Genomic DNA, 27,037 nt, shown 5'->3' with positions numbered 1-27,037 from the left:
ATCTAGGGGGAAGGGGTGTTGTGTCCTGAGCCTGCAAAAGCAGGCTCGGGACATTGCTATGATCCTGGGGTTTCTGCAAGCTGCCTGGGACCAGACTTAGAGGCACCAGCCTTGCGTGCATGTGCGAGGCGCGAAAGCGCGCCATTAATGTTGCTGTTTTGCCTGGGGATCCGGTCACTGAAAAGGAGGTCTGCGAGCCTCGCTGTTGTTGTTGGAGTGAGCTAAAGGAGAAATAAAGAGTTCTTGATTCCACTATGTGTGATCTTCATTCGCCATCGAACGAAGGACTTAATAGTTATCATATAAGATTTGTCAGTCACTATCATTTGTTAGTGTCACTGTAAATCAATCTCAGGCACAAAATTGCAAAGAAAGATATATCCAGAATAACAGCAAATAGGGTAATATGACAACAACATACAATAAGAGATACTTTAAAGATTTGCGTATCTCAAATTGTTAGTATTTTAATCTCCAATTTCTACTCCAGTGCTACCTTTCTTATGATATAGATATTTTAGAAAAAAAGGTGATATAAAAAATAAATCAAGATAAATTACATGCTGGAAAAGTAGACAGTACTAATCTGAAGATGGAATGTTAATCTTAGGAAAAATATGAAATATATTTTATTTTATAATAACATATTATAAGATAAAATATTATAAAATAAATATATAAAATAAAATATATTTTAAAATAAAAATAGTTTATTTTATAATAACAAAAATCAAAATAATTCAGCAAAGATAGGACAGGTTAGTAAGCTATTGAACATAGAATCACCAGAAAGTAAACCTGACTCAGTGATACCTTAGTTGTTAATATTTTCAGAGTGCTGCAAAATGTTCTTAATCAACTCTCAAATAACAAATAGGAGTAAATGCTTATTTATTTATATATTTATTTATTTCATTTATCTCAAAGTAGTTTATATAATAATATGATACATACTTTTGACCTGCAAAATTAGAGAGCGAGACAAGCAGATGGAAAGTATGATTAAGATTATTAAATATATTATAGTTATACCTATTCCATATTGTTTTCACTTTAAAAGATCAATGCTAACATTTTAAAGTGTGCACAGTAGGCAGTAGGCAGAATTCTTTAATTATAATCATCATAAGATTCTTAAATTTGCAATCTGGCCACTGCATGTTACTCCAATAGACATTTTCAGCCATTTTTCAAGGATAGTCCTTCTTCAAGAGAGATCATAATCAGGGAGAATTAAGTGTTGGCAAGTCTGACCAGCTAAAAAAGATGAGTATTAGTTGTAATGCAAAGTCATTATACACCACAGCTACTACTAGAAATTCAACAGCACCTGATGACAAAAAACCCACTTAATTGCAAAAGTGCTATTTCTAGGGCACTAAAATCTCATGTAAAGCAAGCTTCCCTGAGTCCCATTTTCAATTTATTACTAGCAACCCTGTCTTGTTGGGATTTAATTTCATTCCGTTCTCATAATCCAGCCTAATATTTAATTAAATAGTATTAAAAGTTACTGTCTGATTCTTAAGATGGTATTGGACAGTAAACTGGGTGTTATATACTTACAGTATTCTATTTCAAAGTTCTAAATAACATCTTCCATTCATTTTATATAGATTCTAAACAGCATAGGGAATAATGTATGCTCTGTAATTGTCTTTAGGACAACTGTTGAATTAGTGGGACCCAATCCATTCTGAATGTTCCAGTTTTGCCAATAGTTTTACAATATGTTGCATAGACAATGTTGCTATACAATCAGGAAACTGTCCACCTTTATAATGCACAGGTGTCAAACCATTTTAACTATTCTTCTACCTTTTCAGAGGATTATAGCAATCCTGCATCTAAACAAGCCAGAGAATATTCTGTATGCAATAATAGAGTCCCAGAGCACTCCTATATCTCTAACCAAATGAAGTACTAACTTTAGTGTATGTCTTGCTATATTTGTTGGTTGAGATCCCAACTGTAAAGACCCAGGGTTGCTTTGATAGACATAAGATTCTGAGCCACTTCTGCTGGTCAGGACAAGAAATCTATAGTAGACTGCTGCTACACCTGAGATCACCTTGACTAGCTCAGGAACAGAGATGTTTTGCGCAGTATCCGTATACTACACAGTACCATCCAAGGTATAAACTTACCGAAATATAAGGTAATAATATTAAAAAAAATTAAAAAACCTGAATTTATTTATTTATTCGTTCATTTGTTCAATTTGTATAGATCTTGTCTGAAAGGGGCAGGTTCAAATACCCAAGTGGTACTTGTAGAAGTTTCAATGCCATTATTTTTTTTTTTTAAATGTATAAATTTATGTCAACTCTGCTGTATCATTTATGAAAAAAAATGTATTCAATGCCAATTGTTGATTATAATTATACTTCAGAAAATGTTTATCATTTTCTGCAATATATATGTAACTTCACTGTAAATCAGTGAGATACATAATTTTGTTTTATGTATTTATTTCTATACTTTGTCAATATTCAATGGATTTTTTTCTGTGCAATTAAGTTATTAAAACAAAATGTTCTTTTTGCTAGTAACACTGTAGGGACAAAAGAACAGGTACCGAAGAGAGATGAAAAGTGTCTGGCAGCTTTGTGTGGGAAGATTACAAAGTAGTAAAAACTTTTGTCCTAAAATTGATTTCAATGGGTTTAAGAGCACTTTTGTAGGAAAATAGTTATGTCCATATAATAACATTGATTTAATTTCAAGATTCATGATGCATTTTTACTGCAGAAAAACCAGGTTTAGGTAGAAGATATTTGGAGTAAGAAGATGCCTTGAACATTTTTTCAGAAATGTAACATTTGCTTCATTTTAGTCATTCACTTAATTGTATTGCCAGGTAGTCCCATTAAGACATGTGCGTTCAGAGGGATCTTTCACTCTTATTCTAAATTAATAACTGAAGTTTTAGCATACTGGGAAAAGACTCATGATAGTCTCTCTGCTTTTCTCTCATCATCAGATTAAATTGTTCTTTTTAAAGAATAGTAATACTACATATTTAAAATACCTTATGGAGCCCCTCCACACTCAAAGTAAATTGTCTTTTACTGTGCTTCCATTTGATAATTTCTATCTCATGAGAATGTGTTAGCTTCTTCAAATACTCATTCTTTGCTGTCCAAAATCCACTAGAGGATAGTCTGGATCTATATTTTTATTTTCTATTTGCTCATATATTCTGTAGGTAATCAGGACTTGGGTACAGAATTATTAGGACTTGCTTGTCTGATAGGTGACAGTTGGCAGAATGCTATCTCAAAACAGTAAGACTGAATTAAAAATGTGTAAGAAACTCAAAAAAAGTTTTGTATGTTAACTTTGTTTTGAATAAAATAAAAATATATATTTTAAAAAGAAAAAAATAGTAGAAAGGGAAAAGAGGTCGGTCCTCTGTAAACATATTTTTGATTTTCAGTTTATCAGCATGGAATTCTAGATGCTATTTAAGAATATACAGCTTTTAAACAAAATAGGTTCTATATTGTTTGAATAAGGATAGACTTTTATGTAGATGAAATTAATTAATGATATTAAAATATTATTAATGATGTCAGTATTAGGTTTATATTTTTCTTTTTAAACAATAAGTGCACTAACAACTATTATAAATCTAGGTTACCAAAATCCATAAAAGTGTAAAAGATATTAAAAAGTCTATCAGTTTGTTTTGTTAATTTCTATTAAGCAACCCATGATGTTTATTTTAAATAAATGCTATTTTATCCTAAAAAAATGTATAAGAAAAAAAATTAAATATGGTAATGAAACATCATGGGCTGCTTAGTAAAAATTAACCACAGAAACAGATAGACTTTTTAATATCTTTTACACTTCTATGGATTTTGGCAATCTAGACTTGTAATGAGTTCTTAGTGCATTTATTGTTTGAAAGGAAAAATACAAACGTAATACTGATATCATTAATATTAATATTTTAATATTATTAATTAATTTCATCAGTATCACGATGTCAACCCTGACTCACTCCATAGTTGCCTGTACAGGCTTTTGCTCGCAGCATTGTCAAACAGTGACAGAAAGAGGGTGGTACATTCCTAAGGGTAGAGGAAGGCTGTGGAATGCCAGGGATATATCATTTAACAAAGCCGAGTAATGAAGAATGTTTTGACCAAAGCAGAGAGCTTTTCCCAAAGCAAAAGAACTGAACTCAATTGGTGAACTATGAACTGTGGGTGGCCTGGAGGGGAAAAGGGAGTTATCTATGTGGGTTTTCCGGGAAAACTCCCAGAGCTGACTTTGCTTCTGCTGTGCCTAGATGGATTTTTCAATAAAGCTACACTCTTGATTAAACTAAAGAGCTGGCAGTTTCTTTTGTTGAAGGTGCCAAATGGGACAATTGACACATGGTCTTCATCTACATGGAAGCCTTTCCTTGTTCGAGTCTAGGACATGAAACTAATACCATCATTGTTTTGTTAATTCAAGCTTTCTTTCCATACAGTATGGAAGGTACTTTCATATGTATTTATGTATGCAGTACCATACATAAATACATATGAAATATGTAATCATATCTACACTACTGAATGAGTTTTTGTATCAATATATGGAAGCATAGGATCATAGACATGAATTGACTTTTTAAATTATTAAGTCAGTTATCTTTTTTCAGTACAAGGTTAAAACCAATGTATTAATAACAACAGAGTAGTTTAAACCATTCTAGGAAGTTAAATGATAGATAAATCAATCCATTGGTAGACATGCTGCTCCAGAAAGATGATACTAACTGTTGTACAGGTAGTCCTTGACTTACAACACAATTGAGCCCAAAATTTCTGTTGCTAAGCAAGACAGTTGCTTAGTGAATTTTGCCCCATTTTATGACCTTTCTTGCCACAGTGGTTAAGTAAATCACTGCAGTTGTTAACGTAGTTACATGGTTTTTAAGAGACTGTCTTCCAGTCCAGTTTGCTTGTGAGAAGGTTGCAAAAGATGATCACATGACCCCAGGACATTGCAATTGTCATAAATATGAGTCAGTTGCCAAGCGTCTGAATTTTGATCATGTGACCGTGGGGATGCTGCAATGGTCGGAAGTCTGAAATACGGTCATAAGTCACTTTTTCCAGTGCCTCTGTAACTTTGAATGGTCACTAAATTTATGGTTGTAAGTCGAGAACTGCCTATATATACCTCAGTATTTATGATACAATTAACAAAAGGCTACAGCACAGGTTGGCAACCTGCGGCTCCGGAGCTGCATGAGGCTCTTTGAGCCTTCCCTTGTGGCTCCCAGCCTCCTCTGCCATTTGCAGGGAGAGACAGAGACAGAGAGAGGCAATTGCGCTTCCCTGCTTCTCTCTCTCTCTCTCTCTCTCTCTCTGTGTGTTTATGTGTAAAAAAGAGAGTGCACTCACAGTGTTCTCCGAGGAGCTGAAAAGCTTATTGGGTGGAACTCCTCCCTTTGCTGCATCTCTGCAGGAAGCAGGAAGGGCAGGAGAGAGCTAGCTAGCCCAGCTATGCTGACTCAGGAATTCTGGGAGTTGAAGTCCATGGGTCATAAAAGAACCGAGGTTGCCTACTCCTCGGAGAGTAGGAGAACAGCTGTTGTTGGAGAACAGCTTGAAGACAGCTTGCCAGGTGAGCAGCAGATAGGAGAGAGGGAGAGAGGGGGGGAGAGAAAGAGAGAGAGAGATAGAGAGAGACAGGGAGGGAGAGAGAGAGAGAGAGGGAGAGAGAGAGAGAGGAAAGAGAAAGAAAGAGAGGGGGGGAAGAGGACTGGCAGACTAAGGGCAGATAGAGAGAGAAAGGGAGAGAGAGAGAGAGAGAGACCCTTTTGACATCTAAAATGAAGATAATACTGCATATATCCTTTTTTACCTGTGTGTGTGTGTGTATGTATGTATGTATGTATATATATATATATAACCTCAGAAAACATATATATACACACACACACACACATACATACGTACATACATACACACACACACACACCTATAATAATGGTAAAAAAGGATATATGCAGTGTTATCTTCATTTTAGATATCAAAAGGGTTTTGCGGCTCCCGGTGTTTTATTTTCAGTGGGAAACAGGTCCAAGTGGCTCTTTGAGTGTTTTGGGTTGCGTACCCCTGGGCTACAGTTTGGGAACAATGGGCTGATATAGAAAAGAGAAAAAGGAAATCATAATTACTCTAGAGATATGCCATTTTTTCTATTGTATCCAATTTAGCCTGTGAGATTCTAAAACTTGATTGCAGGATTTACTACAATCATATCTACTATATTCCTATCAACTTTTTTTTTCTGTTCTGATTTGCCGAGATTCCAACTTATTCTGTGATGAGTTGGTTTGAATGATCTTTTTCACTGAGAAATATGAGAATACTTCATATAGTCAGGATGAGACATTCTCAGGGAGAAGGGAATAATTAGCAGTAGGCAAGCATAATCTTCTTTCCAGCAATAGTTCTTTTTTTCCCCCATTGGTATAGTGTGTCACGTTGGCTCTGATTACTCTGCCTGTCAATTTCCTTAGTACTCTATTCTTTTCTTGCTCATCCTTTTGGGGACATTGAAGGAGGCAGCCTCAGACATGATAGGATCTTCAACTGCTGAATCCCAAAGAAAAGGGATGGGATAGTCTCCCCTGTCAAAACAATGTATATTACAATTTTAATAGAATTCATATAACAATTTTGTCTCACTCATAGAATTATAGAATGTGATATTTGTGCATAGGCTGTTTAGATGGCAGCTGCTATATATGTAAAGTCTACCTTTTTATTTTCTCTTTTGAATGGGGTATAAATGTGATTTATCTCTATGCATCTATGATAACTGATTGCCTAGTTTCCAGACATTCCCTAGCATTTTTGCCTTTCCTAGATTGGTCTAGGATGCTCATATCTTTCCCAATTGAGATTATGGTTGAGTCTGTCCATAAATTGTAGGATTAAGAAATTTTCATTGTGTCTTCTGACTGCTAATTGGCATTCATGAATGCTCTCTGCTAATCTTCTACCAGTCTGTCCTACGTATTAGCTTTTGCAATATATATATATATATATATATATATATATATATATATATATATATATATATATATATATATATATATATTCTAAGGTTTTCGCGGGTGTTTGTATGTAGGTCTTTGGTTATTCGGGTTTTCTCCTGCGTCAAATTGGAAGTGTCTTGGTGACGTTTCGACGAAGTCTCATTCGTAATCTTCAGGCTGGTGTTTCGGCTTTGTGCTCCTAGAAGCACGAAGCCGAAAACACCAGCCTGAAGATGATGAATGAGACTTCGTCGAAACGACGCCAAGACACTTCCAATTTGATGTGGGAGAAAACCCGAATAACCAAAGACCTACATATATATATATGTAGTAGTTTATTCTTTTTTCTTTTTGGGTTATTGGGGTTTTTGTTTTTTATTGTTGTTTACTTAAGATGTTTTGGAGAGTGTTACTTGGTTCATGTACTAATGTTATGTAATAATCTGTTGTTTTTTTCTGAGATGTTTTTGATGTATGGTAATATTATCCTTTTCACAATTTGTGTTGGTTGTGTTGTAGTGAGTTCAGTGGGTTACCTAGGTTGACTGCATTATTGATGATGTCACTAGCCTGGTAATTAAATGTTTGCAAGTAAACAGCCAAGTTCAAAGAGCACCAAAGCCGCCATACTAATGATTATATAATATTTCCTTTGATATTTCACCAAGAATGTTGAGGGGTGGAAAAGATAATTATTGTAAGTTGCTGAAGAGCTAAAGAGGTTAAATCTGAAACAATAGTCTTTTTTTGTATATATTTATTCCATTTTTGTATTGATAACTTATAATAAGTGTTTTGTTAAAATTGTAAGATCAACTAACTGAATATATATAACATTCAAGTTTATTTGTTTATTTAGGCTAAGGAAAATCAACCAGCAACCAATAACTTATCTGTGTTTATTTTGAACAATTATTGTCCACTTTAGAGATAGGAACAAGTAGCGCAAAAAAATTCAGAGGTTTTAAGTTTATGTAAGTCTACATGGAATCAACTGAAATAAAGAAAATGATGCAGAAATGGTGTTATTGTGAAGGATTTTGGAATCCTTCACAATTGTCATCACAATTGGCAGATAATGGCTTCATAACCATGGTACCAACAGTTTGGTACTCATTCATTTGCAATTCTCCTTTCAGAATACCCTGTGTCAGCTGCAAATTGTGATCATGCAAATAGTCTAGCACTCTGAAAACAATGTCCCAGTTACATCAACTGACTCAATTACAGCCACCTCATAAAGCTGTAGCAGTTCAAAATACATTAGCAAACTGTTTTCTGTACTCTGAAGTAACCAGTTGTGTAGTGGATAGTACCGTGTAATCCTCTGAATACTAGAATAAGATGTCAAGAGACAGCATGAAGGACCTTGTACTAAATTTTATTTTATTTATTAATCAATTTTGTAAAGCTACCCTTCTAACAAAAAGTGGCTCTGAGCCAGAAAATCAAAATTAATCCGTTCCTTTTATGTAACTATGTAGATAGCAATCAAAAACAAAATAACAACCATCAGAAATTGAGTTAGGTCATTCAACAATTTGGCTTTCTATTGACTGCACTATCAGTGGCTTTCCAAAGTTTCAGTTTCTGAAACTGGATTTTCATTAACTTTCCTTTAAAATGTTAGGTATATTGTCTTTATAGGAATAGTATGATTAGAGTGCTTTCAAGTATTATTTTTGCTACATGTTCTCTGGTGAGATGCGAGTGGAAAAAGCTTAATTAACTGGATATGGAAGGTGATCAATGCCTCTTGGAAGGAGAGGGTGTTGCTTGTGGTCCTGGAAAAGACTTAATGTACTTCCTTCAAAAGAGGCTGTTTTGAATCTTACAGTTCTTGACAACTATTGTCTGATCTCCATCCTTTCCTTTTGGGGAAAGTTGTTGAGAGGTTGGTGGGGAATTAGCTTCAAAGCAACCTAGAACAGCGGTCCTCAACCTTTTGGGCACCAGGGATCGGTTCTGTGGAGAAAGGTTTTTCCATGGACCAGAGTGTGCGTGGTTTTGTGTGCTGCCTGCATCTTGCGGATGGGGCTTTGCTTGTTTGTGCAGACCGCTTGCTGGCATGCTGCGGCTCGGTACTGGTCCACAGACCGGGGGTTGGGGAACCCTGATTAGAGGAATTGGATTATCTGGACTTTTTTGGTCAGTATTTAATCCTGAGCATTATAATAATGCAAACTACTTTGTCAGATAACAACTGACTATTTTTGTTGTGGCCTGGATTGGAGTAAGATTTTTTGGTGGCTTTTGAGAATATTAGCATTTTGGACTTGAGAGTTGGAAATTGGAGACATTGTTCTTCAGTGGTTCTGTTCTTATCTCAGTATCCATTGCAGCTGATAGAAGTGAAGGAGAAAAAGTCTGCTCAGTGTCCATGTGTATAGAGTTCAGTCCTCTCCACCCTGTTTGTTAACATTTATATGAAGCTTCTAGGTCATTTATTTATGATATATCATTAGTATTTAGATAATACACAGCTGAATACAGGTAGTCCTTGACTTACAACTATTATTTAACGACCATTCAAAATTACAAAGGCACTAAAAAAAGAGACTTATGACTGTTTTTCACACTTACAAGCATTGCAGCATCCCCATGGTAATGTGATCGAAATGTGGCCACTTGGCAACCGGCTCATATTTATGACAGTTGCAGTGCCCTGGGGTCATGTGATCCCTTTTCTGACAAAGTCAACAGGGAAGCCAGATTCACTTAACAACCACGTTATTGAATTAACAACTGCAGTGTTTCACTTAACAACTGTGGCAAGAAAGGGTCATAAATGGGGCAAAACTCACTTAACAAATGTCTCACTGAGCAACAGAAATCTTGGGCTCGATTGTGGTCCTAAGTCAAAGACTAGCTGTAATGCCATTCTAGTCCAACTGGGAATGTTGAAGTCACGTTCCATTGTCTGAATATGTTGGGATCTATATGGGATGAAAGAAACTGAAGTTGAAGCTAAGCAAGTTGGGCTTTTTGTTTGTTTCTAGCATTTCTCTATCAGTACCAAATAAATCTCTCAAAAGGAAGGCATTACTTTTAAAGGTCCAGAACATTTGGGAGTTATCTTGAACTCATGGCTACTGATGGATGGGCCAATGGAAACTATGGTCAGGAGGGATTTCAGTTGTGCATTTGTTGCACAACTGTACATGGAACGGTAGTACTTCATAGTAGTAAGACACACCTTTATCACTATATTGCAATTAGTATATGACAAGGGATTTCTCTTGAAAACTACCTGGAAGCAGAATGCAACATGTATTGGGGGGGGGCATTCATCATATGAGTACATTAAACCTGTGTTCTAAGCCTTGCACTGATTACCAAAATCCCTTTAGGACTTGATGCTTAGATGGCCACCTTCTCCAATAGAAATCTCACCTTTCCAATAAAAGAATCCTAGATGGATCTCTTTTTGGATCCCCACTTTTGTGAGATGAAGGGGGCAGAAGACACACAGGTGCTGCTTCTTAATTCTGTTGCCTATTTTGTCAAACAATCTTCCACTCAAGGATTGGTTAGACCAGCAGCTCCCAACCTTTTCTATATCCTGCACCCCTAGAATGCTTCTGATATATTCTTGCATCCCTTACAAAAGTTCAAAATAATGACAACAAATTATGCACATACACTATAACTTTGAAAACCCAAGTTTTCGCACTCCCTGGAATATCTTCTCGCACCCCCGGTAGGGAACCCCTGGGTTAGACCAACACATTTGTTACTTTCGGAAACAGGCGAAGACAAAGTTTTTTCAGAAGATATTTGGAATCAATTGATTAATGTCATCTATTGTTTTGTTTGCTTGTATTATTTTATTCTATTTAATTTTATATTGATCTTTACTATCAGCATTTTAATTTGTATTGTTTTTCTTGTATTTTTGAAGTGTCCCATGTGAATATATTCTGAATTTTGCTGTATACAAATCTGATAAATAACAGGTGTACATGCAATATTGGCCTCCATTAGAGAAGAGCTTTATTTCGTGCATTACCAGCACACAGGAAAAACAAAGAATTCAAAGGCATTTAGTTATTGATTCATCATATTATTTCCTCTTTTCAATTGCCAAAAAATATTATTTCCCAAAATAGTAATATCTATTCCAAAAGGACCCTATAATGAAAACAAATGGATGTAGTTAAGGAGTTGTTACATCCTTGCACAGAAATCATTAGAGGTCTAAATAATTAATGGTCATAACTTCATCTTTTTTTTAAGAAAAGAAATGGTGGTGAAGCTAATTTGCTTAGGTTGAAGGGTTATTGTAATATATATACACATTTCAGATTATGTAAGTTTAAGTCAATACTGAATTTTTCTATATCATCAGGACTGTCAACATTACAAGCTGTACTAGACACTGCAGCTGAAAAGAAATGGCAAGTGACTGCTATAAATGTGGGGAATATTAACAATGATAGAAAAGATGAAACGTATCGTTCATTGTTTCAAGATTTGGAGATAAAAAAGGAAAGACGAGTAATTCTTGACTGTGAACGGGATAAAGTCAATGACATTGTAGATCAGGTTTGCTACTCTTTCTTTTTCAATATATTTGAAAGCAACTGTGAAATTATTGTCGGTAATCAACATTATGTGCTTATTTAGTAGCATTGATAAACAAATTATTATTATATTTATTATAATTTCTCTATTAATGTGGTAACCAGTATATATTAACTGTGCTGTTGCATTACAATACCAGTCCTACTAGTAGAGTGACAATGTAACATTAGAAAAATAAATGGGCAGCAAACTGTTATATAAGTTATTACAGTTCAATTAGTACTTTGAAGAGAGAAATTAATTTGTCTGGCGTTGGGTATTCATGTCCCTTGATTGGTAAACTATTATTTGAAATGTCAACATTACAGGTAGTTGCTAAACATTACAAACCTTGTTTAGCAATCGATGTGCACACTTATATCCATATTTCTGCAGCTGAGAACAATGCATGCTGGAGTGAGAGTAATACTGGTGTAGCTGCATGAGATAATTTTATCTGAATGAGGCAGCAGTAACCAATGGTCTTTACAGCACCTCTCTCTCTCTCTCTCTCTCTCTCTCTCTCTCTCTCTCTCCCTCCCTCCCTCTCTCCCTCCCTCCCTCCCTCCCTCCCTCCCTCTTTTACTTTTTCTTTTTCTTTCTCTCTCAGTTTACTTAGTGACCAGGACACTTAGCAATCATTTCACTGGAACTAATTGCAGTTGCTCAACAAGGACTATTTGTATTTGCTATCTGACAATAGGTTATTTCTGTTCCATCAAATAGAAATGTAACTGTTAAAACAATTCCAGATAAACCATGTGAAAATGTTGCATTAATGAACTTGGATCTGGAGTCTGCCTAGTAAAATGGATGGCATTTTTGTTTGCATACAAAGTACACATTTATTTATTCAAATTTATTAGCTTCCCAACTCTAATGGATACTGGGCAGCAATAGACAATACCAAGGGAATTGCCAAAGTTCCATAGATTCCCAGCTACACTTAACAGCTTTAGCTCCACTGTGTTTTAGTTGTCCATTAAATAAATATGTTCAGACATATTTAGAATATAGAAATGACTGTCCTATGTCTTGTATTTGAATAGCACCATATATGCTAGGCCAGCAATCAGAAGTTGCAGAGTTACATGGTCACCTAATAGACAGCTGTGCCATCCTCCATAGTTCTATGTAGTAATCTCAGCTAGTCATGGGATCTAAAGGTTGTCTCACCACTCAGCATAGGGAATGAGGCAGTTTTATTTTATTTTATTTACTCACATTTATTATAGCTGTCCAACTCTAGTGCACAGTATACAAAAATACCCTCTGTAAAAAAAATCAAAACATTAAACCATATAGATAGCGTCAACTAAAACAATTTTAAAGGCATCACATGTACAGGCAATAGGGTCTAAAATTCTGTTGCTGGTAAAAATATTGCTATCTTCTTGCTCAGTGGGAGGAGAATGGAACATGCTAGTTTATTGTTGGCAAGCTTTGAGAATAAAAATGAATATAAAAATGAAATATTTTAGAGCCTTTGGACTGAAAACCATTTTCATGACAATTAAAAATAAAATCCATATTTTAACTTACAATGAATTCATCAAAATGATTCATTGCCACTATTTTTTCAGTATAATCATTCTGTTATTGTAATTTGTGAAATATGTTTTATTGTTTCTGTAACTTTTCCCCAGGCAAATCAGTTATTTGATTCCCTTCTAGGTTATTACTATTGGTAAACATGTAAAAGGATATCACTACATCATTGCAAATTTGGTAAGTTAGTTTAATACTTGCCTGAACATGTAATATTTCCAAGATTAAAGTATATTTTATGCATGATTTTGTATACGATATTTAATGAAAGGTCTGTTGCTCTCTGAAAAAAACTCAAAGAATATTGGAAGTATTTATTCTTGGTTCTTACATTATCATATCAAATCATCAGCTTTTTTTAGTTCTGATTATATCCTCCTACCTTTGATTACACAACTATGCTTAGCTGCCATTCACTGTAGCCCTATATTGTTACTATCCTCCATATGATTACCATATATGAGAAAATAGGGAATAAATCAATTTTTTGTTGGCCTCAAATATGACATATACACATTGTGTTGTCTGCAAGAGTGTGTGTGTGTGTGTGTGTGTGTGTGTGTGTGTGTGTGTATTTAGCTGTTCTATGACCTGGCTGTTAATATTACAAACTGTATGATAAAATATGTTGATGATATGAGTATTCTCTGAGTAATAATAGAAAACATTATTTCAAATTAAATAAAATTCTATGTAAAAATTTAAATTATGGTGTACCTGAAAGAAAAAAGCATTGAAACGCTTTCAGAAATTTGATCATAGTGTGCAGTATTTAGAGACAGTATCTTCCTTTTTCTTCTGAAATAAACAACAGAACAAAACCATTTATTTAAATAGTAATCATGCTTTATATATAAATCATGATTAATTCAAATTGTGGCTAATAAGCCAAGGCAACAAATGGCTCCATATTATTGATACAGATTCATTTATGACAAATTAAGAACTGGAAAATTCATTATTAAGTGGTGTGGTTGTTAAGTGAGGCATCACATGACTACACCTTATTTTATTACCTTTTTTGATGCAAGTGTTAAGTGAATCATCATGGTTGTTAAGTGAAATATCAAGTGACTCCAATGTGCAATCTTTCTTTTTCCCTCCCATTGATTTTGCTTGTTGGAAGTCAGATGGGAAGGTTACAAATGGTGATCACGTGCCCACAGAACAGTGTAACTGTCATAAATGTACAGTGGTTGCCAAGCAACCAAATCTTTTTTAACACAAATTAAGAAGTCCATTCCTAACCAGTGTGTTAGGAATGTACATTACAGCATGTGCATTATAATGTCTTCTCCTCTACTTCTCCTTTACCGCTTCAAGTGTCGAGGGAGATACAAGTTGCTTTTCTGGTGGCCTCAACCATTCTTTTTTTTTTTATTAGTTTATAACAGGCATGTCAAACTCGCAACATCACGTGATGTCGCTCAACGTATCGGGCCGGTTTTGCCATTGCTGGCAATGGAGTGGGCGTGGCTTCCATGTGATGCGTCCGGCCCATGGGCCGGCAGTTTGACACCCCTGGTTTATAATATAAAACACAAAAATACAAAAGCAAATAGTAAGAAAAATAGAGGAGGGAAAAGGGAAGAAAAAAAATGTAGAGAAGAAAAGAAAAAGAAAGAAAAGGCATTGACTTCCGACCTCCCTTTGGTGCAGTAGAATAAGAAGTAACATCGGACCTCAGTTTTTTACTTTTACATATTATAAACTAGCTATTTTTATAATAACAGATTTATCTAATCAGTAAAACCCAAAATCAAAATTTCATTTTTTTCCACCTCAAGCATAAAATCCAGAGCGGTTTCCTAGTAGAAACAAAAGTATGTGTGTTTTTTTCTTTTATCAAAGCAGTCAATTTATCCATCTCTGCTAACTCCATCAGCTTTTGCAGCCATTCATCCATTGTGGGGATTGAAGTATCTTTACATTTCTGTGCATAGAGTAATATTGCTGCCATCAACATATATAACATCAAGTTCCAATTTTTTTTCCAAGTCTTTTTCCATTAAACCCCAAAGAAAAGCATCTGGTTTTATCTTTATATTCACTTTAAGAATCATCTGTCTTAGAATATGAATCCTACTCCAATATTTCTTTGCTTTATCACATGTCCATCATAAATGATAAAAAGTCAGTTCTTTACATTTGCATTTCCAGCATTCATTTGAAATACTTTTATACATTCTTGATAAATTATCTGGTGATAAATACATCATCTTATAAAATTTACATTTAAATTATAATTTAATGTAAATTTTAAACCTTTCATCCACATATTCTCCCATTGTTCAAGCTTTGCATTGTATCCAAAGTTCCTTGTCCACTGAATCATACAATGCTTTACATCAGTGATGGCGAACCTTTTAGAGACCAAATGCCCAAACTGAAACCCAAAACCCACTTATGTATTGTCAGGTGCTGGGCGGGCGTGGCCCACTGGGCAGGCGTGGCTATGGTGATAACGGCAGACTGGATGGGACTAAAAAGTTCAATCAATCAATTCCAACTTTGCGAGATATTTTTTTTTTCTCACGAGAAGTTGAAATTGATTGATTGAATCTTTTTTTTTGCACATGGCGACGGAGGCCTAAAGCGAAAAGGTTTTAAAAAACCCAGCTGAAGGCCTAGGACTGGGGTGACAGCGTGCGTGCCCACAGAGAGGGCTCTGTGTGCCACCTGTGGCACGCGTGCCATAGGTTCGCCACCACGGCTTTACATATTCACTTTCCAAATTCAAATTCAATAACATTTTATAGACCTTAGCAATGATATGTTCATCACTACTACACAGTAGGATTTTCAATTCGTTTTTAACAGAATCAAACCCATAGGTCTTTTTGTCTAATTTAAATCTTTCTTTCAGATGTAAATATGTAAACCTGTAGCAGATATGTCCTAATTCTAGCTCTAATTCTAGGATATTATTTTACCATAAGTCCAGCAGTCCAACTTCACCACCATTTCTTTTCTTAAAAAAAACTTCCTGGGGGCACACTCAAAGGGGCATCCTTGTAGAAAACCTTGTTTTATATTTATTCCGTCTATACGTCTAACAAAGTGATTGTTAAAATCAACATTTACTTTACCCTTGTCATATCATAAATAACCATGCCATCCAAATCTTAGTTCATGACCTTCTAAATGAAATAGCCTCTTATTCTGGAGGGTCATCCATTCTTTTAGCCAGATCAAACAGCAAGCATTAAAATACAGTTTCAAATCTGGTAAACCCTGTTTCTCATTATGATATTGTAAATATTCAATAATATTCAAAACAGTCCTCACATTATCCCTTAACTGTCTTTTTGGCAGAAAGCCAGATTGGTCTTCATGAATATATACCTGTAAAATCTTGTTTAATTTTTCTGCCAAAACTGCGGCAAAGAGTTTATGTTGTTGTTATGTGTCCGACCCATCACGACCCCATGGACAATGTTCCTCCAGGTCTTCCTGTCCTCTACCATCTTCTGGAGTCCATTTAAGTTCACACCTGCTGCTTCAGTGACTCCATCCAGCCATCTCATTCTCTGTCGTCCCCTTCTTCTATTGCCCTCAATCTTTCCCAGCATTAGGCCCTTCTCCAGTGAGTCCTTCCTTCTCATTAGGTGGCCAAAGTATTTGAGTTTCAACTTCAGGATCTGGCCTTCTAAAGAGCAGTCGGGGTTGATCTCTTCTAGGACTGACCGGTTTGAACGCCTTGCAGTCCAAGGGACTCGCAGGAGTCTTCTCCAGCACCATAGTTCAAAGGCCTCAATTCTTTGGCGCTCAGCCTTTCTTATTGTCCAACTTTCACAGCCATACATTGCAACTGGGAAAACCATGGCCTGGACTATACGCACTTTTGTTGGCAGGGTGATGTCTCTGCTTTTTAGTATGCTGTCTAGATTTGCCATAGCTTTCCTCCCCAGGAGCAAGCGTCTTTTAATTTCTTTGCTGCAGTCCCCACCTGAGGTGATCTTGGAGCCCAGAAAAATAAAATCTGTCACTACCTCCATTTCTTCCCCATCTATTTGCCAGGAATTGAGAGGGCCGGATGCAATGATTTTGGTTTTCTTAATGTTGAGTTTCAAGCCAACTTTTGCACTCTCCTTCTTCACCCGCATCAAGAGGCTCTTTAGTTCCTCTTCACTTTCTGCCATTAGCGTGGAATCATCTGCATATCTTAGGTTGTTGATATTTCTCCCGGCAATCTTAATTCCAACTTTTGTTTCATCTAGCCCTGCCTTTCTCATGATGTGCCCTGCATATAAGTTAAATAGGCAGGGCGACAGTATACAGCCTTGCCGGACTCCTTTTCCAGTTTTGAACCAATCAGTGGTTCCGTGTCCAGTTCTCACTGTTGCTTCTTGACCCACATATAGGTTTCTCAAGAGACAAATAAGATGGTCTGGTATTCCCATCTCTTTAAGAACTTTCCACAATTTGTTGTGATCCACACAATCAAAGGCTTTAGCATAATCAATGAAGCAGAAGTAATGTTTTTCTGGAACTCCCTAGCTTTCTCCATGATCCAGCGTATGTTGGCAATTTGATCTCTAGTTCCTCTGCCTCTTCGAAATCCTGCCTGTACTTCTGGTAGTTCTCGATCCACATACTGCTGGAGTCTAGCTTGTAGGATTTTAAGCATAACTTTACTAGCATGTGAAATGAGTGCAATGGTGCGATAGTTTGAACATTCTTTGGCATTGCCTTTCTTTGGAATTGGAATGTAAACTGACCTTTTCCAATCCTGTGGCCACTGTTGAGTTTTCCAAATTTGCTGGCAAATTGAGTGTAGCACTTTTACTGCATCGTCTTTTAAGATTTTGAATAGCTCAGCTGGAATACTGTCACCTCCACTAGCTTTGTTGTTGCTCAGATTTTCTAAGGCCCATTTCACTTCACATTCTAGGATGTCTGGTTCGAGGTCAATGACCATCTCATTGTGGTTATCTGGGATGTTAAGCTCATTCTTGTATAGTTCTTCTGTGTAGTTTTGCCATCTCTTCTTAATCTCTTCTGCCTCTGTTAGGTCTCTGCCATTTTGGTCCTTTATCATGCCCATCTTTGCATGAAACATTCCCTTCATATCTCCAATTTTCTTGAAGAGATCTCTGGTCCTCCCTATTCTGTTGTTTTCTTCTATTTCTTTGCACTGTTCATTTAAGAAGGCATTCTTATCTCTTCTAGCTATTCTCTGGAATTCTGCATTCAATTGGGTGTATCTTTCTCTTTCTCCTTTGCCTTTCGCTTCCCTTCTTTCCTCAGCTATTTGCAAAGCTTCCTCAGACAGCCATTTTGCTTTCTTGCATTTCTTTTTCTTTGGGATGGTTTTAGTTGCTACCTCTTGTACAATGTTGCGAACTTCCATCCATAGTTCTTCAGGCACTCTGTCTATCAGATCTAATTCCTTAAATCTATTTGTCACCTCTACTGTATATTCATTAGGAATATGATTTAGTTCATACCTGAGTGGCCTAGTGCTTTTCCCTACTTTTTTCAATTTAAGCCTAAATTTTACAACGAGAAGCTCATGATCTGAGCCACAGTCAGCTCCTGGTCTTGTTTTTACTGACTGTATAGAGCTTCTCCATCTTTGGCTGCAGAGCACATAGTCAATCTGATTTCTATGTTGACCGTCTGGTGATGTCCATGTGTAGAGCCGTCTCTTGGGTTGTTGGAAAAGAGTGTTTGTTATGACCATCGTATTCTCTTGACAAAATTCTATCACCCTGTGCCCTGCTTCATTTTGTACTCCAAGGCCAAACTTGCCTGTTATTCCAGTTATCTTTTGGCTTCCTACCTTAGCATTCCAATCCCCCATGATGATAAGGACATCATTTTTGGGTGTTAATTCTATAAGGTGTTGTAGGGCTTCATAGAACCGGTCAATTTCATCCTCTTCAGCACTAGTGGTTGGGGCATAGATTTGGATTATTGTGATATTGAATGGTTTGCCTTGGATTCGAATTGAGATCATTCTGTCATTTTGGGGATTGTATCCCAGTATTGCTTTTCCTATTCTTTTATTGACTATGAAGGCTACTCCATTTCTTCTGAGGGATTCTTGCCCACAGTAGTATACCTGATGGTCATCTGAGTTAAATTCACCCATTCCTGTCCATTTTAGTTCGCTGATTCCTAAGATGTCGATGTTCAGTCTTGTCATCTCTTTTTTGACTACGTCTAGCTTGCCTTGATTCATGGATCTTACATTCCAGGTTCCTATGGAGAAAAAATCTTTACAGCATCGGACTTTCCTTTCACCACCAGATATATCCACAGCTGAGCGTCCTTTCGGCTTTGGCCCAGTCGCTTCATTCTTTCTGGTGCTACTAGTACTAGCCCTCTGCTCTTCCCCAGTATTGGACACCTTCCGACCTGAGGGGCTCATCTTCCAGCGTCATATCTTTTTGCCTTTTAGTACTGTCCATTGGGTTTTCATGGCAAAGATACTGGAGTGGTTTGCCATTTCCTTCTCCAGTGGATCACATTTTGTCAGAACTCTCTGCTATGACCTGTCCGTCTTGGGTGGCCCTGCACGGCATAGCTTATAGCTTCATTGAGTTACACAAGCCCCTTCGCCACGACAAGGCAGTAATCCATAAAGGGGAAAGTGTTTATAGTCCTTGTTTAATAATGAAATTGGTCTGTAATTCTTTACCTTTGTAGCATCTTGACCTTCCTTTGATAATAACACAATATTAGCTTCTTTCCATATTTGAAGTATCTTTCCCCTCATAATATTCATTATATCCTCTAGTAGCTGAAGAAGTTCCTCTTTGAAGCATCTATAATATTGGCTTGTAAGGCCATTTGGATCTGGAGCTTTACCTGATTTTGTTTTTTTAATAGCTTCTGATATTTCAAAGACAGTTACTGGGTCATTCATAAGTTGTTTCTGAGTTTGTGAAAGTTTAGGCAACTATTGTCTTAACAAATATTCATCTATTTTAGACATATCGAACTCCTGCTTTTTATACAAATTGAAATAGAAATAATGAAAAGACTTTTTAATAACCTCATTGTCTGTTATTACATTGTTGCCTTCACAGATTTTCTCACTCATTCTCTTTTCCCTTCCCTTTCTTAGTTTATATGCCAACCATCTTCCTGGTTTATTTGCAAACTCAGAATGTCTTTGCTTCATATAATTCAGTTTTCTTTCTATTTCTTGAGCTTTGTTAATTGATGTTGTTGTAGTATATCTTTGATGTTGTCTCTCCATCTTCTGGGTTTGGCTTGTGCTCTTTGACCTTCTCCTCTTTTGTATGTGCTTGTATGGTATGAACATCCTTTCCAGATGAGCAAACCACTTTATTTTCTGTTTCTATATGTAATTTAATATTGGTTCTATGCCAATTCTTTCTCTTATGGTTTCATTTTTTATTTTATCTCTTCTGATCACTCCAGCTGCTTTCCTCAAACATCTCATTTCCATGATGACTAACTTTTCTTTATGTTTTATTGTAAATGTCCATGTTTGGCACTGGTAGCTTAGGGTGGGGATAAGTATGCTTTGTATGAGATGCTTTTTTGTGCTGATCATACTGCCTTATGTTGTAGGAATGGAGCATGCTGTTCTAATACTTGATTTGCCTTACTGCATCATATGTTAATATCTTCATCCCTTTTACCATCTTTGGTGAACGTTGTTGAACTTTGATACTTGTTTTATGCTTATTCCTTTTATTGCTATGTTTAGGGTATGATTTTTTTCCTTCCAATTGCCGTTACTTCTGTTTTTTCTTTTCTGATTCTCATATTATTTTTCTTGCATTCTTGGTTCATGGCCATAAGATATTGCTGCTTCTTAGCTGTACTTGCCTGATTATCTGCAAAGAGTAGTTGATATTTCCATTCTTGGATTTGGCTTCTTCACTTAAGCTGTCAATGTAGGTGATAAATAATAGTGATGATACTGTAGTACACATCCCTGTTTTATTCTGTATGTTACTGTGAAGGGTTTCGAAGTTCCTTGGTTTGTTTTGACTACACCTCTGCAATCACTCTATAAGTTTTTCATACCCTAATAAGATGTTCACGTACTCTGTATGGGATCAATGTTTGCTATAATAATTTCTTATCAACTCTATCAAATGCTTTCTCTCAATCTACAAATGTGACAAAGATTCTTACTGTATTCCATATTCTTTTCTATTAGTTGTTTAAGCAGAAAAAGTGCATCTGTGCAGTTTCTATTTTTCTAAAACCCATATGCTCTTCTACTAGTTGTGGTTCTATAACTGGTCTTAATCTCATTTCTATTATTTTGGTGTACTTTTTCTCTACCTGTCTCAAGAGTGAGATGTATGTATTTTCATTTCCTCCCTTTCTTTACTTGTTACCTATCTGGAGGTGCAGTTAGTTGTGTCCATGCTGTGTTAAAGATTCTATGTAGCATCAAGATGTCACAATGCAAATTCTGTCCTTTCATGCCCGCATCATGACATCACACTTACATGAATTTGCATTACAATATTGCAGTGCTCTGTCATTTGTCCTCACTTTGCCTTCCTCCTGCAAAAACTTACCTTTGAGGCTGTCCAAACTAACACACAAAATATAACAACATTGTAAAGTATATAAGGCTGCTTATCTGAAAAAAGTTTTTAAAAACATGAAAGTACTCTCATCTACAAGGAAGAAGTAAAATCAATTCAGATACAATACACCAATATGCAAATGTGTGTGTGTGTGTCTGTCTGTCTGTGTCTGTGTGTGCCCATGTATGTGTGTTTGTATTTATAACAAAGCCTATGGAAAAGTGGAGTTTAAATTCCAGGATTTGAAATTTTGGAGTACAGGTGGTTGTCAATTTATGACCATTTCTTTTATGATTATTCAAAATTACAGTGATGACTTATGCCTGTTGGAGTATCCCCAGGTTCACATGATTAAAGTTTGAATGCTTGGCAACCAGTTTCATAATCTCCATTTGTGACCTTCTATCAAGCTTCTGACAAGCAAAGTCAATGGGGAAGGCTGGATTTTCTTAATGACCACAGCAAAAAAGGTCACAAAAATCTGGTGTGACTCATTTAATGGCAACATTGCTTAACAATGGAATTTACAGTCCCAATTATGATCATAAGATGAGAATTCCCTATATTTGGTCTATATCACTTGGAAGTTCTACATCAAAATACAGGGCCTAAAAATCTTTCTAGCTGATAGATTGTAGGAGCTCTGGTGAAAGTGCATGACCGAAGTTTATATTTTGTATTCTCTTTTTATTCAATTTAAATATCCAAGTCCTATAGATTCTAGGCTGCGTACAAATGCAAAATATCCATAAAAACAGATAAAATGTTGAACTATTGTACAACTGAAATTTATATTTTCCATGTCCAGGGATTTACTGATGGAGATTTATCAAAAATACAGTTTGGAGGAGCTAATGTGTCAGGATTTCAAATAGTGGACTATGATGATCCTTTGGTGTCAAAATTTATACAGCGCTGGTCAACCCTGGAAGAAAAAGAATATCCTGGAGCTCACACTAGCACAATTAAGGTAAATGATTTTCCTTTTATATCTGGAACCGTGTTTACTGATGGTTTACATAGAAATGAATTCTAAAGAACTGTTAAACAAAATCATATTGCTTAGAATAGAGATCTTCAACCTTTCTCAGTTGGTGGACCAGAGGGAAAGGGAGGGGGAAGCATTTTACGCACATGTGCATACACACAAACAGGGGCCGCAAGCACACGTGATGCTAGCAATGCCCCATTTTTGCCACGTGGTGCCCCATTTTTGCCGCACGATGCCCTGTTTTTGCAGCGTGGCATCCTGTTTTCATGGTGCTAGCATGAATGGGGTTAAGTGCATACACACACATGAGCCCATTGGCCAGCCTATTCCATGGGCTGGTGGCCAATAGGCTACAGCCCAGTAGTGGGCCGTGGCCCACAGGTTGGGGACCCCTGGCTTAGAACATTGGTCCCCAACCTTTTTAGATTGGCAATCCAGCCTGGTGCAGGGGAGGGGCATTTAAGTGGCAGGCACACGTGCGCATGCACAGCTTCATTTGTGTGAGCAGAAGCGCTTGCACTCTAACGCAAAGGTCCTTAACTCTCCACTTGTGAGAGGGGAGCTTCATTCACACTTGCTCGCCCCCCCAACAGCCAGGTTTCTAAGAGGCCACGGCTCAGTAGTGGGCTGCGGCCTAGGGGTTGGGGACTCCTTGCTTAGAAAACCAAATAATATTATTTTGCATTGTCCTAAATAATCTCTGAATGTGTGTAATAGTCAATTGGCATATTTGAAAGATAAAAATAGTTTAGTAATTTTTTACTGCAGAAAATAAAGTTCTGCAATAAAATAAAAGCGATAACATACACAACAATAATCACAGATAAATTACCTTTCCTGCTAATAGTAGTATACAGGTTCATTAGTTTCTGAAATAAGAAATCTATTTCTTCCCAAACAGGTGATTGATTCTAAATTTGCTAATTCATGCTTAGCTCTAGAAAGCTGGGAAAGAAAGAACAATTCTAAGAGTAATTTACAGGTTTCTAAAATAAGGAAAACTAGGCCATAGAATGCCATATATATAATTAAATTAAAGGATTGCAAAATATGATACAAAGTATGAATGAATAGAAATCAAAACAAAAAATGTCAATTTATGGTGTCATAATAATAAAATGGATAGTCAGTTGTTCTGAACTGTGTAAATCTGTATATTTTCATGATAGTACTAGTATACTTCATACCACTGGCAATCTGCTATGTCACTTTGTTAGTAGTTTAAAAACAGGTGGTGGTACTTTACCATATTATCTTAATGCTTAACTTTGTCTAAAGGTAGAAAAATCCTACTAATTTCTAATTAGTATTACATGATATGTACCTCATAAATTATTTTATATTTGCCTCAAGTCTGCCATTATTCAGAACATGTATAAATGATCAAAGTAACAGCAGGAGAAATTGTCTCTCTCAGTGGTGTGTTCTGACACAATTTAGTTACTGACTAGCTCTGAATGGGCACTGCTAAATCATTTCAACAAATGATTAAATTTGGAGAATTTTGACTTATATCCCCTATATGATCAATGAATATATTATCAAGAGAAGAAAACAGATGGGGAGAAATGTTTCTAAACATATCCATCCTATTCCATAATAATTGCAGTTTTGATAGCTTTTCTGGAAAGAAATGGAACTCAAGTTCATGTTTATGAGAACATTTCTAAAATAAATATGATAGATCCGAGTGAGATTATAGGATGCACCTGAAAGAAATTGAACTTGTGACTGCTGTTCAAGAATTATTAGCAAAAGAAACATTTGTTCTAAAAAATATAAGGGCAATGGAAAAATAATAAACAATAAACAAAAGCAGTTAAAAAGAAAAATAAAACAAAAGAAAATAAAATGTAAATACTTCGTTGCAGAACCATGCTGTTATCTTTCTCGACTTGCAAAACTACCCTTACAGTTGCCACCATCAAGATTGCCTTTTGTTCTTTGAACTTCATTTTTCTCTATATGAGGATCTCTTCAATTGCATATACTACAACTTTCTCAATATTTATTCATTTACTTACTGAGGCCTATATGCCATTCCAATTGTATGTGACTCTGAACGGCTTATACTTTCAATTATTTATTCTATGAATCGGTCCTCGTTCCTTCTTTTATAAGAAACCAGTTGAAAATGTTTCTTTTCCAATAGTTGTTCACTTTTATACTGAATCTATGTTTATCTAGTATTCATTTATTTTGTTACCTTAAATCATGGTTTTAACACAGTTTTTCAGCAACCTTTTCCTACCATACTCGATTTATTTTTGTTTCTTCTAATGTATCCAACTCTCACTTCTATACTGAAAAGTAGCAGAAATACAATCTGATGTCCAACCTTCTTGCTTCTTTTGACAAATATTTATTCTTTAGAATAGATAGCATACTGAATATTATATTTCTATCAGAATTTTCATGATTTAAAATTTATCCATCTATTTTCTGATCTTTACTAAATATTTTCCAGAGTATAAAAATTTTCATTTAATTTCCACCATTTATATATATAACTTGCAATCATTCATACCATTATCTTTTCATAATTATTTTCGTTTTTTTAAAAAATCTTTAGATCCATACCCCTCATTGCATCATGTCAACTAACATTCACTGCAAATTGTTTGTATTCTTATCCAGCAATACAAAATCATCTGCAAGCAAAAACATTCTCAAATTTATATTTCAGTATTCTGATGGCATACAAATCTATGATTTGGCTCTCTGAATGGTTTGAATACAGCATGATATATTGAAAATGAATCCAGATAAGATGGATGAAGATGAGGGTGATAGTAAAAGATGTTCACTGTGAATAGTTCTAATTCCAGAGACACTATAGATTCTCTATTCTGAATGGATTGCATTCTCCAGAAATAGCTAATATACAATTTAAAGGTATTTCTGAATCCAAATTTCCGTCTCATAAAGCTAGTGGCCAAGACTCCTCTCTTTATATGCTTCAGTTATGTACATTCCTTCTTGCAAGAAAATCACCTTAAAGCTTTGAATGTACATTCCATAACTCTGTTATGTATTGCATTTGGGGGCAATTATATTAGAAACTAGAATTTATCAAAGCAGAAGTGCTAATTATTCAACAACTAATTGGCATCGTACCTGAAAATTGCAAGACAAAGTGTCCATTAATAAGAATAGTGGGGAAAATATCAGATTTAATTTTCAGTGGGTAAAAAAAAGAATTGTCTCCTTCTCAAGTATCCATCTTCATATTGACAGAAGGCAATTGACTGCTTTATTGACTGCTTTAAGTGACTTCACTATGGTATGCAATAAAGATTCCTATATTGCTGTGCTGAGTGCCTGGGTAGTTTCTGACAATTTTCAGCCAGGGAGTTTGACAGCTGATTTTCTTCTCCTATTCTATAAAAGCAGAAAAAGTGTCTTTGTATTCTTGCTTCAGAACATTTAACCAAAATTGTACCACAATAGCAGTAGTAAGGGTAGCAGTTTGGTGCTGGAGCCCTACTTCATTTCCAGATATATATGGCAGAATTCCAATCAAATATACAACTCTTCTCTCACAAAGTGATTATAATTTTTTCTTAGGATTTCTTGGTCCTCTAAGTCCAACAAATGTCCTGATACCTATAGGAGCTTCAGGTAAGCCAATAACTTCTTCGGGACCATTTAGATTGGGCTCCAGCCTCCTACTATTTTTCTGCTACCTTCCATGTCTAGGAAGACCTTGCATCACTGTTGGAAATTACATCTGATTTCTACCTACTATTCATCATCTCTGTGACTATGTAAGGAAACAGATCTCAAATTTATTGGACAAATTCATATGGTGACCCATGTTAGTCTAATAATAGTTAATTTGCAGCTAAAACTAAACATTGACCAGTTTTACACTTTTCTCAGTTGTTTTCAAAGTCTTGCCTTGCTCCATCTGCATGTTGGCTTTATGTCACCTTGTGAGGTAGGCCATGCAGGAATCACAGCAGGTGAACTAATTCACTGTCCTTTGTGTGCCTGGAGGCTGTGGGAGACAAGAGACTTTGGCTGAATCCTAGTAAGACCAGTGACTTTGGGTGCATGGAGCTTCTGGCTCTAGGACTTCTTTAATATCTTTACTTCTGGATGAGGTTGCACTACCCCAGATAGACCCAGGGCCAGTCTGGAGATTCTCTTGGACTTGTGATTCCTGCTTGACAGAAGGTGGCAGTTGTGGCTAGAAAAGCCTTTGCAAAAACTTTGTGTGTCAGTTGTGCCCTTTCCTGGATTAGGAATCCCTTCACTCAGTCACTGAAGCCCTGGTCATCTCTTGCTTGAACTACTTGGACTACTGCAAAATGTTCTACATGGAACTATCCTTGAAGAGTAAGTGGAAGCTTC

At 36.0% G+C, this 27,037-nt stretch overlaps 1 protein-coding gene across 8 annotated transcripts in view; it reads left to right on the top strand.

The window, feature by feature from the left end:
• Positions 1 to 27,037, top strand: part of GRIA2 (glutamate ionotropic receptor AMPA type subunit 2) — a 120,748-nt gene that overhangs the window by 58,590 nt on the left and 35,121 nt on the right. For all 8 annotated transcript variants that reach the window (XR_005558059.1, XR_005558060.1, XM_039354655.1 and 5 more), the window contains exons 4-6: positions 11,400 to 11,596; positions 13,289 to 13,342; positions 22,499 to 22,660. Coding sequence is in view for 6 of the 8 variants with exons in the window: in XM_039354655.1 (XP_039210589.1) it covers positions 11,400 to 11,596; positions 13,289 to 13,342; positions 22,499 to 22,660 (413 nt within the window). In the remaining 2 variants the exon portion in view is untranslated. The remainder of the gene's footprint in view (positions 1 to 11,399; positions 11,597 to 13,288; positions 13,343 to 22,498; positions 22,661 to 27,037) is intronic.

Source organism: Crotalus tigris, unplaced genomic scaffold (assembly GCF_016545835.1).
Source record: "Crotalus tigris isolate CLP2741 ecotype Arizona unplaced genomic scaffold, ASM1654583v1 scf7180000018581.846390, whole genome shotgun sequence".
NCBI classification, from domain to species: Eukaryota; Metazoa; Chordata; class Lepidosauria; order Squamata; family Viperidae; genus Crotalus; species Crotalus tigris.
This window is presented reverse-complemented; position numbering and strand designations above follow the sequence as displayed.